Source organism: Dipteris shenzhenensis, chromosome 16 (assembly GCF_047967505.1).
Source record: "Dipteris shenzhenensis isolate YYH24624 ecotype China chromosome 16, Dip_SZ_1.0, whole genome shotgun sequence".
Taxonomy (NCBI): domain Eukaryota; kingdom Viridiplantae; phylum Streptophyta; class Polypodiopsida; order Gleicheniales; family Dipteridaceae; genus Dipteris; species Dipteris shenzhenensis.
In genome coordinates this window covers 2,969,392-2,988,295 of record NC_141611.1, presented here as the reverse complement: position 1 = coordinate 2,988,295, position 18,904 = coordinate 2,969,392, and the positions used below count along the sequence as shown (strand labels likewise).

The 18,904-nt window shown below is 42.7% G+C and overlaps 1 protein-coding gene across 1 annotated transcript in view; it reads right to left on the bottom strand.

The window, feature by feature from the left end:
• Positions 1 to 235: 235 nt before the first annotated feature.
• The window catches only part of LOC147892408 (gamma carbonic anhydrase 2, mitochondrial-like), a 92,887-nt gene continuing 74,218 nt past the window's right edge, over positions 236 to 18,904 (bottom strand). Inside the window, exons 3-5 of the mRNA XM_087387467.1 lie at positions 14,526 to 14,651; positions 14,258 to 14,409; positions 236 to 1,143 (exon numbers count right to left, since the gene is read on the bottom strand). Coding sequence (XP_087243593.1) covers positions 880 to 1,143; positions 14,258 to 14,409; positions 14,526 to 14,651 — 542 coding nt within the window. The 3' untranslated portion in view covers positions 236 to 879. The remainder of the gene's footprint in view (positions 1,144 to 14,257; positions 14,410 to 14,525; positions 14,652 to 18,904) is intronic.

The window sequence follows — 18,904 nt, the reverse complement described above, 5'->3', positions numbered from 1 at the left end:
ATACAACTTTCTCATGAACACATTCCAAATCAATGAATTGTCCACCCATACTAGATTTGTACATCTTATTGTGGATCCTTAACATTTGCACATTATTTCCTTTGCTTAACATTTATCTTAGATGAAGTGTATATTTGTGAAGACTCCCATAACAAGAAGATTTCATGGACACTCCATATATATTTTGCAAGAAATCCACTTATGGCCAAAAAAGGATTTTGTTGTTTCATGTCTAAATAAACAATCTGCACTTCATAAAGCAAGATTGAGATCCATAGCTAATGACAAGAACATCGCCTAGGTTCCATGTGACCAAAGAAGGATATGTGTGAAATGAAGCTGCACAAACATTACAACAAGCCACCTCGTATGGACCTGAGTGGTTTGACATATACAGCCACAATCCCCACTCCATAAAGCATTGTATGGGCTCCACCTCACTAGAAGTTGAAGCATGACACATGGAATTCCATGGAAGCCGATCACTCCCAATCTTCTTTGTTCAAAACCTCAAACCAAGTCTACTTACCATCCTTCATCTCTCCTTAGATGTCACTCAAGTATGGATGAAATACAACAAAAGTGCATGCTGCTTTCATTTGTCGATCTCCTCTTATATGTTTAAAGGAAAGACTCCTTATTCTCAAACAGTAAACTAAAAGTAGTAAATTGCGAAGAAGCCCAGTTTTTGAATGATTTAAGATCGAAAAGGTGGGCAAGCATCATCCCGTTGTTGTTAAGGCTCCAATGAATTCAAAAATGGTTCTGGGTCAATATAGTCTCTTCCTACATCACGGCAGTCAATTGTGTTGACAGCCCTCAAAATGTCTTTGAAAGGATTAGATGAACTTGATTTGCACAAATTTGACATGTATGTGTCTAGTGAGCCCCCTTGGGATCTCCCAACATCACATTGACAGGAGGCTTTTCACGAATAACTCCAATGTGTGAATCATAGTCATCGCTCTGTTGTGCCCATTTCTTTCTAAGAACTTTGTCTGCCTGGATCTCTTCATAAGTTTTTGAGTTCTCCACAGCATGCACCTCTGCCAACTGTCCATAATTTTCAGCAGATTTGGCAAAGAACGCTATCTCTTCAGCCGATAATTTTCTCAGAAACTTTGCTGGGTTTCCAGCCCAAACCTGCAACAGCACTCATGCACATCGATCTCTCTCTCTCTCTCTCTCTCTCTCTCTCTCTCTCTCTCTCAGCCACACACACACATTCTTTTTTTTTGTAGAAGAACCTTTCATTAAGAAAAATGTACATTTGTCCCAAAATGAGACAGCTACTACTCATAAGCTAGAAGATGCTGAAGCTAGAAGATGCTGAAAAAAAACACATGATAGCTGCTCCAGTGAAGAACAGCTAGTACAAACAAAACTAAAATCTCATGAGCGGGCACACTCCCCTTTTTTTTTTTTTGGGGTTTTTCTTTTTTGGTTGGGGTGGGGGGGGGGGGGGAGGATCTATGTAGCTTTGTGTTACAAGCAGTCCCCAGATAGGGAACATACAATTACATCAGAAAACCTCATGTAAGACAAGTAGGTAGAATAATCTATCTGACAAGTATGTAGGCAATCAAAATAATTGCCTTAAAGACATCCGGAAAAAATGAAACTTGGAGGTGGTGGGATCTCCAAAAACTCTATGATTGTAATCTTTGCATAGAGTCTAGAGCCCACACACACATACAAGTGTACATGCACATACATGGGAGGTGGTGGGATCGCCAAAAACTCTATGATTGCAAACTTTCCATAGAGTCTAGAGCCCACACACACATACAAATGTACATGCACATACATTGGAGGTGGTGGGATCACCCAAAACTCTATGATTGCAATCTTTCCATAGAGTCTAGAGCCCACACACACATATAAATGTACATGCACATATATAAAATACATGCACGCACCACCTCTCTCTCTCTCTCTCTCTCTCTCTCTCTCTACATACATTAATACATGCACGCACCCCCCCCCTCCCTCTCTCTCTCTCTCTCTCTCTCTACCCTATCCTACTGGCTCAGACACCCTACCACATCCTACTGGCCTTAAAGACGAGCATGATACCTCTCGAGGGAGAAGCACTATATCAATTCATGGCTTATCTCAACAAAGTTGAGAAGATGGAAACTGTTGGAATATGGAAGCAAGAACTAGAACTAGAAACTGGAAATGAAATAACAAGATTGAAAGACAAGAAATACCTTGAGAAGAGTCTACACAAGACACAAGCTAGACTGATAGATTACAATGATGTGACCCATGAATATATGGGCCAAAGTACAAGACATAAAGCAAGAGTGCTTATGGGATAATTGTAGGAGTGCCACATGGCACACACTCAAGACATAAAGACTAGACTTAGACTTAGACAAATGTAGACTAGGAAATAGTACACTTAGTGTGCACTTATCTCCAACACCCTCCTTAAGTGGACACTAGGAGTAAGACAGAAAGACAAGACTAGAAGACAAACATAAAGACTGATAGACTGAGAGACAAGATAGAAAACATGACAGAAAAAAGATCCTCAGACACACTCCTCAAGTGATATCCTCATATGGGTCCACAAGGGTAGGGACAAGATGGATCTAAAACACAGTCAGATTGATAGACAAATAGACAGACAGACAAGACTAGATAGACAGAAGACAGACTGTAGACAGATAGAAAGACCAAGACACTAGAACCCCTTGACCTACATCATCGGTGGTCAAGGTGGTAGACAAGACATAGAAGTAATCAGAAAGCCCACTTCTCATCATGTGAGGAAGGAACAACAGGATCAGCTGATGGAGATGTTGCAGCAACATGGGCTGAGGTAGATGCAGGGGCTGATGTAGAGGTTTTGGAGTAGTAGTACCTCTCTCGGTGATTATCACGGCCCCGTGAAGATGGAGCAGATTTCGAACAGCAGCTGGAGAAGTCGGCCTGTGCAGGTACGGATTCCGTACAGTCGTACGGACTGTACGGACAGCTGAGTACGAACGGCGTACGGAGTACAAAGTACGGACGGCGTACGGACAGCGCTGATCTGTACAGATAGCAGGTACGTTGAAGCAGGAGCGGGTGCAGGACTGCGCAGATCTGGCGCTCAGATCTGGCAGAAATGGCGCTCAGATCTGTGGCTGAACTGCGCAGATCTGGCGCTCAGATCTGGCAGAAATGGTGCGCAGATCTGGCACAGATCTGGCGCGCAGATCTGGAGCACAATGGCGGGGCAGAAAAAGGGAGAAATGAGAAGAGGGAGAAATCTGAGAAGAGGGGCAGATCTGCAGCGGGGGAGAGATCTGAGAAGAGGCAGACTGAGGGGAGAGAAGAGGGATCAACCTAGCTCTGATACCATGTTGGAATATGGAAGCAAGAACTAGAACTAGAAACTGGAAATGAAATAACAAGATTGAAAGACAAGAAATACCTTGAGAAGAGTGTAGACAAGACACAAGCTAGACTGATAGATTACAATGATGTGACCCATGAATATATGGGCCAAAGTACAAGACATAAAGCAAGAGTGCTTATGGGATAATTGTAGAAGTGCCACATGGCACACACTCAAGACATAAAGACTAGACTTAGACTTAGACAAATGTAGACTAGGAAATAGTACACTTAGTGTGCACTTATCTCCAACAGAAACAAGCAAGATACCTCACAAGGCATTGGAAGCTACACAAACCATTGGATGGCATTAGAAGGGATAAAATGGATGGAATTATGGGGTATAAAAGCTGCTGATATACCAGAGGACACATGTGAGGTCCGAGAGCTAGTACCGTTGTTGCCAAATGGGTTTAGCATCTCGAACCAGGTGTATTCGGTGTTGACAAATCTCATGGTGGCAATCCGCGCAAATCTGTATAACACATCCTTTTATTGTAGAAATGAATCTTTAAATGCTTGAAGCTGGTCACCATGTAAGTGCGCACTGATGACCACTGTGGCATTCGACCCCTCCCATAGATATGAAGGGTCTCAAGGACTTTAACACAATCATATCATCTCTCTCTCTCTCTCTCTCTCTCTCTCTCTCTCTCTATATATATATATATATATATATATATATATATATATATTCAGATCCCTTCCCACTCAAGCATATCCAACCCTGGGTCTCCCTTTGTCTCTAGCTGGAGGAACCCCCAACCCCACCCTCAGAGCCGAGAACTCAGCGTATATAAAGGATCCTCAAGGGCACCCTTTTCCTATAGAACTGCCCATACCAACTCAAGGGATCTGAGGCTCTACGTAGCCCAACCCTTCAGGAATCAAGGATGGCAATGTCTATGTCCAGCATCCTCATACCCGTCACTGTAAAGTGGGAGAGGGTTGTCCTATGTGCCTCTGTTTCTTGGGGGAGCCGACTCCATGTTCTAGCCATACCACTATTCCATTGCACCCGGCCAATATGTGTCCACTGCCCCATCATGTAAGCCTCTTAATTCCGGACCTATGGAAGCTAGCAATGGGACAGGTGCTCAAACTCTTCTCAACATCGAGGGATGGCTCAGATGAGTCCCCAGACAAGCATTGCCAAACCCTATGTAAACTCTTCATCAAAAGTGACTCCTTCCATGTGAGGAGTTACCATCTTCACTGATGAGAATACTGCCACTGTCCTCGTGTGCAGCGGGTGTTCTTGAGAAGACCTTGCTGAAGCACGAGCTTCCAAGGCTCTGATCCTAGGGTGAGACCATGCACTACAAGCTTGCCTAGCAGGTCTTTGCTATGCATCTCTAGATCAATGATGCTAAGTCCTCCCTTAGCCTAGGGCAAGATCACCATCTACCAAGCGACCCTGGCTGTAGTGTTCCAAGTGCATATGATCCTACCCACAAGAAATTGTGCACCAAGCACCTGACCTACCCCATGCATCCCCTAGCAAAACACCAATAAAAGACTATGTATCAAGCTGTGGCCAAGAAAACCTGGTTGGCCACAAGGGCTCTCCCAGGTAAAGAGAGTTTGCCAAGGTCTAATACAATAGCTTCCATTGCATACTATCTAGCATCAAGGCTATCTATTGCTCAATTGGAATGTCAATGCCCACCTCGCATCCTAAGTACCTTATTGTTTGGCCTCATAGGATCAAGCGAAGCCAAACAAAATCTCATAAATCTCCTCACTCGCTGTGAGGAAGCCAACTAATTTGGTCTAGTTAATGTTGATCCTAGATGCCTAATAGTACAATTCTAGGGCACCTCGTACTCCCTCGAGACTCTTTGTCGTGCTCTCCACAAAAAGGGCTATCTCATCTACAAACTCGGAGTCTAGTAACTCCTACCGCATAGAGAGGCACATCCTTGTGAGGCCCAACATAGAAAATAGCCCAAGGACCCTACCACAAAGAAGAATTGTAACAAAGGCTAGTTACTTAGTTTGTTATAGCTAGTGTCCTTTGGATAGGACTTGTTCAATAGGTTTTAGGGCGACTACTTAGTTGTTAAAATCTAGTATGTTTTTGTGGAGTTATTTAGGTCTTTTAGTTTATGCTTTGTTAGGTATGCCATATGGCACATTGGGATTAATCCCATATACAATAGCGTGTTTAACAACAAGCTGCCATGTGTCACCCATTGTAATGGCATAATTCCATACACAAAGTTGTAATTCTACAGCCACCCTTTAAACATCAGAGCCGTTGCTGTCCCACATTTTAAGCATATACTTATTTCGTACAGCTGAGTCTCTTGCGCAAGCTAAACTCAACAAGGAGTTTTCTATTCTGTCCATGTGCAGCCCATCACATGCCACTGTTGTGACTCCATCCCATGACTCATTCTTTCCCGATTCAAAAGGTACATTTTATTAACTGTTTTGTTACTTTAGTTCTATCGATTGGCCAGCCTAACCTCCTGCTATACTAGTCGTCACAAAGGTAGAGTCAAGACTGCCTCAACTTCATTTGGTATCAGAGCCTATAAATCATGGAAAATTGTGGAAATTATTATTTTCCTTTAAATTGGAAGCATGTAAGCTTGAATCATGGCACACTGTATGCAAAATTCTGTCGCAGGAAGTTTATCCAACACTTGTCAGCCTTAAATATCCTCGAAATTTCAAAGTTGTCAGAATCAAGATTTGCTTACATCATTGCATTCGTAGTGACCTCTTGCATCCGGAACACTACTGATTGCTGCAAAAGTCTTTTTCTGGAGCTGTTTTTGGTACACGTCAAGAATTGTCTACAAAAGCTATGATAAGAAGGTGTATTCCATTAAATTCTGACTGGATTTTAAAGTGTGTAGCTTAAGCATCTCGAAGAAGTGTACCAAGTTTCATTTCAATTGGATCAGGTTTGCTGCAAAAGTCTTTTTCTGGAGCTGTTTTTGGTACACGTCAAGAATTGCCTACAAAAGCTATGATAAGAAGGTGTATTCCATCGAATTCTGACTGGATTTCATAAAGTGCGTCGCTTAAGCACCTCGAAGTACCAAGTTTCATTTCAATTGGATCAGGTTTGGCCTGATATCTAGGCAAAAACCCCCTTCTAACATGTACTACTGCCATTTCAACATCATACTGGCAAATTTCTGAAAATTTCATGGATTACCTAGCATGGTCTCTGCTCTTGCTCTATTGAATCACATTCATGTTTTTAGTTTGTGGACTGATTGACTTTCGGAGCAGAAATCAGCAGAAAGGGGAGAATCTGTAAAATTTAAGTAACAGTTCTAAAACTGTGGCTCTATGTCATAGGTTTAATGAGTACAAGGGCTTCCTTCTAGTCCTAGATCAGCTCTCACTCTCCGACAATATGTACAAACTATGAGATCCTCAACGTCACTAAGGGAGACTCACATCAGGGCAAATATGTTAAAGATAAGGTCATTCTTTCCAAGTTCAAAGGGGAGTCTGGTTCATCATGAGTTGGAGGAATGAATAAGTAAAATGGAGGATTATTTTTCATTACTACAACATTATGCTGATGTTTTTGTTGACCGTCCTCAACACCTACCTCCCACAGGGATGTAGACCATCTGATTGTTCTTGAACAAGGGTCAGAACCAGTAAGCAAAAGGCTCTCAAGGGCTGACAGAGATGAGGTGGAATGGCAAATTAAGGAGCTTTTGGGCAGAGAATTTATCACCTGCGATCAATCTCCTTTTGCTTCACCAGTCCTTTTGGTCAAGAAAAAATATGGTTCCTATAGGATGTGCATTGGTTACAAAGACCTTAATAAAATTTCTATAAAAAACAGATTTCCTATACCTAGAAGAGATCAATTATTGGATGAATTGAAGGGTGCTAAGTTCTTTACAAAGATATGATATGAGGACGGGTTATCCTCAAATCAGGAGGAAAGAAGGGGCTGAAACACAGACAGCCTCCAGGAATGAACGAGGATTATACCAATTCAAGGTGATGCCCTTTGGTCTCACAAATGCTCCATCAACATTCCAAGCATTCTAGTCGGATGTTTGACCGTAGTTCCGATATCATAGAGACCTGGTTACACAAATGGGATGAGGCTTTCGCCATTTGTGAATTCAGGAATGACATGAAGAAAATCCCTGAGGCATAGTTGCTAAGGAACGCCGTTCCATAGCTATGGAACGTTGGAATGGCGTTCTCTTCACTGAGCTTGAAGAGAACGTATGTGGAACATCTGGTCTATGGAACGTTTGACATCCCTTGTGGAACGTCTAGGGAACGTTCCCTAAGCCGTTCCCTGCATGCAAATCATCTAGATGGAGATGATGAAGAGGAGGAAGAGGGAAGCAACCACAATTCTGCAGATTTAGATTGATCATTGATGTTGACAGTGTTGAGTGGATCATGCATGTAGCAGCTAGTTTTTTAAGTTCTAGGAGCCTCAGTGGTAGGAGGTCTCACTCTGTTTTTCTTGTATCCAGATTCAAGATTCCAAGACTCAAGATTGGAGATGATGAAGAGGAGGAAGAGGGAAGCAACCACAATTCTGCAGATTTAGATTGATCATTGATGTTGACAGTGTTGAGTGGATCATGCATGTAGCAGCTAGTTTTTTAAGTTCTAGGAGCCTCAGTAGTAGGAGGTCTCACTCTATTTTTCTTGTATCCAGATTCAAGATTCCAAGACTCAAGATAATATCATATGCTTGTGCCTTGTCTCTGATGGAATTTGCTTTTGTATGCCATTGGCAAGCATCTAGATTCTATTATCAATGATTCTGCATGAATCATGATTCATCTATAAGATTCAGTATTGACTTTATGTCCCGAGTCTTGAGTCCTTACTCCAAAAGCAATTGCAAAATTTTTGAGTCTTGGATTCTAAGTTTAAGCTTTCTAATGTATAGAATAGTATGTTTGTTTATGGGTATGGTGATGTGACGTTCCCTTCCCGTTCACGTTCCCTAGGATTTGGGCGTTCCTGTTCCCCAGGGGGTCGATGTTCCGTTGCCATTCACGTTCCCTAGTAACTATGCCCTGAGGCCACCCACATGTTTAATGAGGCAGCAGATGGATGGTGGATAAAACAGCACAAGGATGATGTGGCATCCACTACTTGGGAGGGGTTCAAGAAAGAATTAAGAAAACACTTCTTGCCTCCTAACGAAGCAACCGGGATCAGTGTAGAAAACCTTCGTCAAAGAAATTTATCAGTGACTGAACAAACTAATAAATTCAGAGAAAGTGCCATGAAAGTTTATGAACCTCTACCTCAGTCGGTACAAGTAAAAGATTTTATTTTTGGACTCAATGATCGAATCGAGATGGAAGTTCAGGCTAAGTATGCGAACACGCTAGATGAAGCCATTGCCATAGCCAATGGCCATAGCCCTGAACTATGAGGATGCCAAAGGAAACACACCAAGTGGGTTTGTGCAAGTTGGGACTCAGTATGAGTACCCAAAGAAAACAGGGTTTAAGAAGAAGTGGGTTAGTAAAGGAAGTGTCTCATAGCCTAGTGGCCAAGCCAAGCAGGCGAAGCCAGTTAAGACACCTTCTAAACCAAGTACCACCATTGGGGTGAAAAGAAAAGTAACTCCAATGGCAGAGCCTGAAACCAGTGTTCATATGGTCAAGCCTAGGAGGGCTAAGATACCTAATATTGCCAATTATAGGCCAGAAAAGTATTCTGATCGGATGACTAACCGTAGTTTTGATGTCATAGAAACCTAGTTGCACAAATGGGAAGAGGCTTTCGCCATTTGTGAACTTAGAAATGACATGAAAAAAATCTGCGAGGCCACCCATATATTTAATGAGGCAACAGATAGATGGTGGATAAAACATCAAAGGGATTGAGTGGCATCCACTACTTGGGAGGGGTTCAAGAAAAAATTTAAAAAACACTTCTTGCCTCTTGACGAAGCATCTCAAGCTTGGGCTCAGTATAGAAATCTTCGTCAGAGAAATATGTCAGTGGCTAAATTTAAAGTGTGTGTAATGAAGGTTTATGAACCTCTTCCTTAGTTGGTACAGGTAAAAGATTTTATTTTTCGACTGAATGATCAAATCAAAATGGAAGTTCAGGCTACGTATGCGAGCACTCTAGATGAAGCAATTGCCATAGCCTTGAACTATGAGGATGCCAAAGGGAACAGACCAAGCGGATTTGTGCAGACTGGGACTTGATATAAGTACCTTAAGAAAAGTGGGTTTAAGAAGAAGTGGGATAGTAAAGGAAGTGTCTCACAGCCTAGTGGCCAAGCCAAGCAAGCTAAGCTAGCTGAAACTCCTCCTAAACAAAGCTCCACCATTGGGGTGAAAAGAAAAGTAACTCCAATGGCAGCTCGATCTTGGCAAAATCTTATTTGACCCCAAAGCCCAAAAAAGAAAGCAAGGAGAGAAGGCTTGTGTCTTGGATGCCTTCAGCCTCATCAGTGCAAAGATTATCCACAAAACAAGGATCGTCAGATGGCTCAGATGGTGATCTCAGAGTGCGACGTGGAGATGAAGGGAAGTCCCAGAGCTGAACAGATTTTGATTCAAGTAGCAGAATCTACGCAGAGGTCAATACATGTTTTATTATGCGTGTCTGATGCTAAGTTAGTAAACAATACACCTGATAATATCCTATCTAAGCCTATAGCAACGGGATTTACGGCCTTTAGCGATACAAAGTTAATTAAGATAAAAGGACAAGTGGCCAATCATGACATCATTGTGATGTTTGACTCAGAGATCAACACACAATGTAATTAACTCCAAGCTCATAAAGAGCCTGAAATTAAATACTGGTCTATCTAACTATGCATATATGGTCCGGATGGCAGATGGAAGTTCAACTGAAGTATGGGACTAAAGGATTACCTAGTTGGAACTTTGAATTTAGTACTATGCAGAGAAGCCAAATTTTTCAATGACCACGCTTGCTCACGCAGATATAGCCCTGGGTAAAGCTTGGCATTCTAAGAAGCATTTGATTAGAAAAAGCACATTTATCACTTCAAGATGAACGATGTGATGTATGTCTTGCGAGGTGAAAAGGATTTTTCTCAAGGACAATTAGTTTCCGTAATGAAAGTTTGAAAAACTAAGGAAGAGCTTTTGTTTCTTTGTGTAGCATCGGTAGAGTTGAGTCAAGGTCCATCAACTAGCACTGATGTTACCCAAGATAAGGAGAGGGTCAAGTTGGCTGATCGATTGTGGAGTTCTATGACTGTGGGATCGGTTGCCTTATGGGTTACCTCCAAAGAGGAATGTTCAGCATAAGATTGAACTTATCCCGGGAGCAGAACCTGTAAATAGGCCTCCCTTTAGGTTAAGTTTTACTAAGGAAGCGGAGCTGCGAAGGAAATTGGAAGAATACCTCAAGCTGGGGTAGATTCAGCCCAGTTTCTCACCTTTTGCTTCGCTCGTGATATTGAGGAAAAAGAAAGACGATACTTTCCGTCTCTGTATAGATTACAAAGCACTGAACAATATCACTATTACGCACAGATATCCGATGGCTCAGATCGATGACTTGCTAGATGCATTACATGGAGCCATAACTTTCAGCAAGGTAGATCTTAAGTGTGGCTACCATCAGATCCGCATTAGAGACGAGGATGTGCATAAAATCGCTTTTAGAAGCACGTTTGGACATTATGAGTTTTTGGTAATGCCGTTGGTCTTACCAATGCTCCAACTACATTCATCATGCTTATGAACAATTTACTACCCCCTTATATCGGGAAGTTTGTAGTACATTTTATTGACAATAGCCTTGTTTTCAGCAAAAGTATTGCTGAGCATCATGAACACTTAAGAATATTGTTCGGTACTTTGAGGAAATTCCATCTATACATAAATAAAAACAAAATTGTATTGTGCATGGTAAGACTTGAATATTTATGGTTCATTATTACTCCTGAGGGGGTGGAAATGGATCCAAAGAAAGTGGCTGCGATACAGACTTGGCCTATGCCTCAAAGTTTAACCACTTTGCGATCACTCTTGGGATTTGTCCACTTTTATTGAAGGCTTATCAAAGGATACTCTGAGATAGTATCGCCTTTAACTGATCTGATCTCACATAAAGTACCTTTTATATGGGACAGAATTGACAAGAAAGTTTCGATGCCATAAAACAAGCTGTAGTCTCACGACCGCTATTGAAAATAGTTGATCCCTAGAAACCCTTTTTCATAGAAACCGATGCAAGTGGCATTGCGGTAGGAGCAGTTCTCCTCCAAGAGAAAAGACCAGTAGCCTTTAAAAGCAAGAAGCTTTCTCCCTCTCAACGAAATTGGCCAGCTCATGAATTAGAGTTGTACGCCACTATCCATGCTTTGAAAACAAGGAGACATTATTTGTATGGTTCTGAGTTGTATGCAAATGTAGATCATGATACTCTGAAACATTTTTGTAAACAACCTGACTTGAGAGGCCGTCGAGCTAGGTAGGCAAAACTCATGCAGGAGTTTAACATGATGATTCGGTACCGAAGAGGGAAGGAAAATAAAGTTGCTAATGCTCTACTGAATTTCACGCTATGAGAGAGTGCTCTAATGATCGAGATTAGAGAAACTCAAAAAGTGGACGAGTTTGTCTAGAGGCTTTGGCCTACGGCTTATGTGCTTAAACCCGAGGAAAAGGAGGACCTAGCATCCAGAAAAGGCAACGTAGTAGTACCTAATCAAAATGATCTCAGGCAGAGGGTCATTAAACAGTTCCATGATAGCCCGTGTGCGGGACAACCAGGTGTCGACAAGACATGATGATCTTGTGAAACGAGATTTCTTTTGACCAAAAATGAGCAAACAGATTCATGAATATGTGATACGTTGTTTTTGTCAAGCCACCTGGCCTTTTACAACCCTTGAAAATACCACTAGGTAGGTAAGAGAGCATTTTTATGGACTTTATAGTCGGTCTGCCTACAGCACAAGGTGATTCTGTCCTCGTGGCGACATATATTTCGTCTGCATAAACTACCTAGATCCATAGTGTCAAACAGAGACGTTCAATTTACCAATCATTTTTGGAGTCCTGGGTTGGAGGCACTAAGGACTGAGTTGGGAATGAGTAGTGGGGATCATCCTGAAAGGGATGATGAAATGAAAATAGTCAACCAGACTTTAGAGGATATGCCTAGAGCATATGTTTCATTGAGGCCGATAACGATAGAAAACATTCCTCTAAAGGAATGAGTTTGTTCGAGCTGAACGATGGTTATAGACCAACAAATCCAACACCCAGGTGACTCACTAATCGAGGGCGTTGTTTTGTTTCAAGAGATATAGAACAATGCAAGACGCAAACCAATAAGAATCCTGGACTGAGGAACAATGCAAGTACGCAATCGAAAGATACCCACGGTGTTGGTTGCATGGTATGGTCTATCTCTATCCAAGGCTACCTAGGAGTCCATGTACGAGATGCAGAGAGCATTCCCTGTGTTTATTATCAAGGACGCTGATGCCTGAAGAGGGAAGGAATGTTATGCTCAAATTGAGATATCATGACCTCGGAAGGGTCAAAGCTAAGGTCTGCTTTTAGGTAGCAGCCAACTATATCTGGACAAGTAAGTCTAATTGAGGCCTACAAGACTATTTCAGGCAGCTCGATCAGTAGCCTATATATGCACCTGCAACGAACAATATTAGGACACAAGAAGTCACTCAATCCTAGCTCTTCTTCCCTCTCCTACCTCCAGCAATAAATCTGCCATCTGCTTGCTACTTGACAGACGCACATCAGTCTGCTACCCTCAGCATTGAGATTTGAGCTGATTGCTAGTCCCACTGCTCCAAATTTTGCCTGAAGAGCTGCGCAGGACATGCAGCAGCATGCAAAATTGCCTGAAGGGCTGTGCAGGACAGCAGCAGCAGCATCAAGAAACAGCTTGCTGCCCTGCAACCTATGGAATTTAAGAAGACGAATTGCTGCTACACTTAAAGTACTCTAACTTTACACTACTCTTTAATAGAGCTTGAGGATGAGGCTATCTAGGCACTTCAGCCTCAAGAGGCTGATGTAATTACACGAGAGATTAATCGTCTTCAAGAAGAGTTGAAGGCTTCTTTAGAGAGTAAAGTGCAAAACCATCTGACAGCAAGATGGACAAGCAGCAGTGAAGATGACACAGAGAACCAGTTCACTTTGGTGGTTGAACGCAAATAAATACTGAGGGCTGGTCCACCCCATCAAGTGATGGATGGGCCACATTGGAAGCCCAAAATAAAATTAATAATGACTACCCAGCTAGACAAACCGAAATCTCAGTAAATGTTTTGAACGAGTTTGTTATCTACTGATCCACCATATTGTTAATAGGGGGGAGAGAAAGAGATTGTATTTATCAATTTTGGCCATTTATCTATTGTGATTACTTTTGTTCATAAAGAAGCATAGCCTTCTCAAAAAATAGTTTGGAGCTTCTAACAACAAAGGCTTGCTGCAAATATACCATAAAACTCAGTTTGTGACTGTGCCATAGGCAGGTTTACCATTCGAAATGAAGGCTACACGGTATGTAAGTTTACAAGCTCCAAGATGGCATCACAGTCATTTTGGATATCAAGCTACAGAAGCACTGCATTGAGTCTTTCTCGACTCCAGAGAGGGTAAACGTATGACGTAATCTCATGATATTGATTCAAAACTGTAAATCCCAAAAATGACAATAAATTTTTCAGAATTCGTGTCACTTTCATGTATAGGCACACCTCGCAGCCTTCTGCAGACTGGTACATTGCAGGGCTTGATTTAAATGGTTAATTTTCCGAACTGGATAAGCAAACCGACAGCCTTTTTCATAAAAGTCTGTGATGCATGACAGTGGATAGAATCATCAGGAAAGCCATCAAGTCTCCAAGGAAAGGCGCCTTTACCTCTCCTGTTGGAATCCGTGTGTTCTGTTTTACAAGAGCTCCAGCAGCAACCATGGCATGCTTCTCAACGTACACACCATCTAACAGAGTAGCTCCCATACCAACAAATGCATCATCTTCAACTGTGCACCCATGTAGCACAGCACTGTGCCCTGTTTAACCAGAGCACAAATATCAGTATAACTTTATCCAAGTTCAAGAGAAGCTGAAACTATCAGCACACACACCTAATCCTATCTTAATAACACCCAATAAGGTTTTGGCATACCAATTGTCACTCTGCTACCAATAGAGGTTGGCATAACATTCCCACTGACATTTGTTTTGGCAACATGAACGAGTGTGTTGTCCTGAATATTTGTTGCTGACCCAATAGTTATGCTGTTTACATCTCCTGCAAGATACACTACTTAAATTCGAGCCAAAAGCACAATAATTTGCGGAAAAATGAAATAGGAAAATACAATAAAGGAATTTATTTGGATGTTTCTTGTCATACAGTTCAACATGCAAGTGATACCAAGCATCAAAACAACCACTGCTATCAAGTCTGCAAGTTATATGATACAAAAAAGAAAGCAAGAATAAGTCTGCTTATTTTTTTCATGCATTGTATCTTTTGCGTTGCCGCTGGAAGAATACTTGATGCATCCTAGCAAAGTAGAGAAGGTATTACAGCCATGATACTGAGCAGAAGGGGAAGAGACAAGTTTTTAAAAGGCCAGCTAGGACCATGATAGGTGATGCTCCTTCCTCTTTGAAAAGCCACATCATTGTCACAGATGCTTGCAAACAAGGTAGTAATTGAAGCTTCACAAGACAACATTCAAAGGTATACTTGAGACTAAATTCCATATCTCAGTGAATTCCCATGGCTTTTTCTTAAAGCTTTCATGTGGCCGTATCAAAGCCCTCTTTGGAGAAAAAGACCCAATATGTATTTGCATCAAGTCCAGGTTGCCAGCCATGCAGCTTAGGTGCTCTACGCTTTTTTGGGGTGGGATGCACAACACTTCCACAAACTACTATTAATCGCTTAGAATTAGAGAAGCAATCAGGTGGTCTACCTGTCCCTCCAACCACAGGAGGGTGACAGACTCTAATGTTTCTCCAACTGCAAAAATGATTGCTCATCAATATTTATCCAATTATAGAGCACATTAACCTTCGAATCCTCCATAAACCAAAAATTACTTTCTGTATGGCATGATAAATCCTAGCTGTCACCTGAATTCTTTTGTACAATATGTATTTCTTGCCCACCAGATTGTAGGCACATTGATGCCACAGAAGGGGACAAAGATTGGCAAAACAAGAACAGGCCAGAGGCCATGTTATTCCTGTTGGAGACATCATAGCCAAAGAGTGTGGTGATGTGATGTGTTAGTGTGAAGTACTAGGTGATCTAGTACTAGTCTATCTGAGCGAGTCTTGTGTGAGTGCCACATGTCATCATGGGACTTATCCCATATGCACTAGGTGCTAGTGTGTGAGTGAGTAGCCTATATAAGGCTTGTACTTCACTTGCCTTGTTAAACTTGATGAATGAATGAAAGCCTTTGTCATGTCTTCATTTGAGCATCATGTCCTCACACCCTAACCTTCTCTCTCTCTCTCTCTCTCTCTCTCTCTCTCTCTCTCTCTCTCTCTCCACCATGTTTCTAACATGGTATCAGAGCAGGTTAGCCCTTTGCACTCCTACCTGCCCACCTAGAATCTCCATAGCCTGCCTCCATAGCCGCCTCTTCTTGCAGCCCTTTTCGCCTCCATTTCTGCCCGTCTAACCTCTCCACAGCCCTGCTGGTCGGCTTGTTTTCAAGAGGCGTGTGCACACGTGCTGCTGGTCGGCATCTCCTTCAAGTGGCGCTTGTATATGTGCTGATTCGGAGCATTTCCATTCCCATTTTTAGGGTTTCCAGGCCGCTGCAACAGAGCTGTCCATCTACACACGCATTCGTTGCAGACTTTCGAGCCTTTTGGAGGCATTTTCGACCAATTTTGGAGCTACTGCTTGCATTTTCAAGTTGTTCAAGGGTTGCTGCTGCAGAACCGCCTACACCAGAAGCGTTTTCGGGACTGCTCCTAGCTTCCAGCATATCTACATCAGCCGTTTTTCACTGTGGTGACCTGCTGCAACACTTAGGAGCTGCCTTGGTGAGCCGCCTTGCAAGTTTTCAGACCTGCTTTCGCATTTGGAGCACCTACAGCTACCACCTTGCACATTTCAGACTTGTGTGCATTTTGGAGTTCTTCAAGCCTTCGACCAGCTGCTGCAACTATCTACACGTTGCTGCTGCAGAACCGCCTACACCAGAAGCGTTTTCAGGACTGCTCCTAGCTTCCAGCATATGTACATCAGCCGTTTTTCACTGTGGTGACCTGCTGCAACAATTAGGAGCTGCCTTGGTGAGCCGCCTTGCAAGTTTTCAGACCTGCTTTCGCATTTGGAGCACCTACAGCTACCGCCTTGCACATTTCGGACCTGTGTGTGCATTTTGGAGTTCTTCAAGCCTTCGGCCAGCTCCTGCAACTATCTACAAGAGCACTTCATAAGTTCGATTATTCAAATTTCGAAGAATGATAGATTTTAGGGTTTCAGTTCAGTTGCTCCGAAGTTGCTTTGGAATACAACCTGTTTTGAAGACATTTGGAGCTATCCTGCGCTGTTCTTTCATGGCATATACTGGCTTTTCTGACCTACAGCAGAATACCCTAATTTTTGCAAACCCTACATTTCACAAATTAGGGCTTTCCTGGTTTGATCTTCTCTTGGTACATTTGAAGACATAACTATACCCTATCAGGTCTTGGCTGTTTTCAGTGCTCAAGAGACCTCCATTGACGGAAAGGCAGCCCTCCTTATTGATGAAACTCATGCCAATCTCCTAGCTGAAGAACACGCTGAGCCCCCGGAGGAGATACATGCCACTACAGGAGAGGTTCATGGCCTCTCTCTTGACGACGAGGATCCTTTTGACCAAGATTGGGCTTTCTAGGCCCCTATGCTATGTGAGTTTGTGTTGAGTCACATAAAGGTTCTCAGCCTTGAGTTGTCCCTCTAAATTGAATGTATTTGGAGTCAATAAGAGGTACTCTGCCGTGGGTTGTCCCCCAAAAATGAATACACCATCGTCGCCGTACAGTCTGAGTTCGCCGTATAGCTCCTGCACGTACTTGCTTCCGTACTTGCCGTACCTGCTTTCGTACCTGCAATCTCGGCTCCGTACACCTGTACTTTGCCGTACATCTCAAGTAACTGCTTGTCCGTACACGCATTTCGTCGTACAGTACCATACTGGTACGGTCTTCCGTACATCAATGCAAGCAGCCGTATAGATCTGTACCTGCAGATCCGTACCTGCTACCTCAATTTGCGCATTTTGCCGTACTGCAGATCCGTACATACTCGCCATCCAGCCGTACCTGTCTGTGCCGTACTTCCGTACTACACACATGCATCCAGCAGTACCTGTCTGTGCCGTACTTCCGTACAGCTGTACTACAACTGTACTGCAGGTGTACGGATTTCGTACAGGGTTTATTGTGCAGGTTTCCTTCATCTGCAGGTGATCTTTGGCAGGCACATTTTGCAGACAGCCATTGTTTGGCTCAGTTTTTTGCGAGTACATTTGGGGCATCCTGTTTGTTGCAGACATTGCAATTAATTTGCAGAATCTGCTCCAAAAATTTGGGGCTTTTGATTCAACAGTACAATTTCTTGAAGAAATTTGGGGATTTTGTGATTACACTGCAATTTCGCATGCAATTTCGCAGTGAAATTTGGGGCTTTGGCAGACAGAGCGCAATTCTTGCAACATTTGGGGCTTTTGATCAATCTGCCCCTTTCCGCTTGCAATTTCCGGCCTATTTTGGGGCTTTTGTGTTGGGAGAGCAATTTTTTGGAGATTTCAGTTCATACTGCCTTTCTTGAAGTGTTTTGCAACACTTTTGGTAGATTCTGGAGAGTTTTTGACGCTTGGACAGATTTCTGACAGTGGAAGTGCAGAAATCTCAGTTGCATTTACAGCCAGTGCTTGGCTGTGTTTTTTGGGAGTTGTGCATTTCATTCCCAGTAAGGGAATCCAGTTTTGTATATGCTTAAATCTCTTTCTCAGATATGGCCCAGCAAAATCAGAATGACTTCCAGTTCGGTGGTCTTTCACCGGAAGACAAGTTGGATGGTACCAACTACTCCCTCTGGAGTTTTTATGTGAATGGGGGTGAGATCCGACCAGCAGGTATGGCACCTAATACCCCACCTCAGCAAGGAGGTGGAAGAGGTCGTGCACAGGGTGCAGCTGCAGAACAAGTTGTTGGTGCAGCTATAGCCACTACTCCAGAGCAGAAGAGATGGGATTCACGGGATGCCTTAGCTTTGTCATGCATCTCTCTTTCAATGAAAAGATTTATCATTCCGCATATCCGGTCGTGTAAGACCTCGAAGGCAGCATGGGATATCTTAGAAAGCATGTATGCAGCCCGGAATGATGCAAGGGTATCCTTCTTGAAAAGAGAGTTAAGTAATACACATATGGAAGAGGGTGACTCCATGTCGGTCCACCTCACAAAGCTACAGGATCTCAGAGAGCAATTATTAAACATAGATGAGATTATTCATGATTCAGAGATGATTACTACCACTCTGAA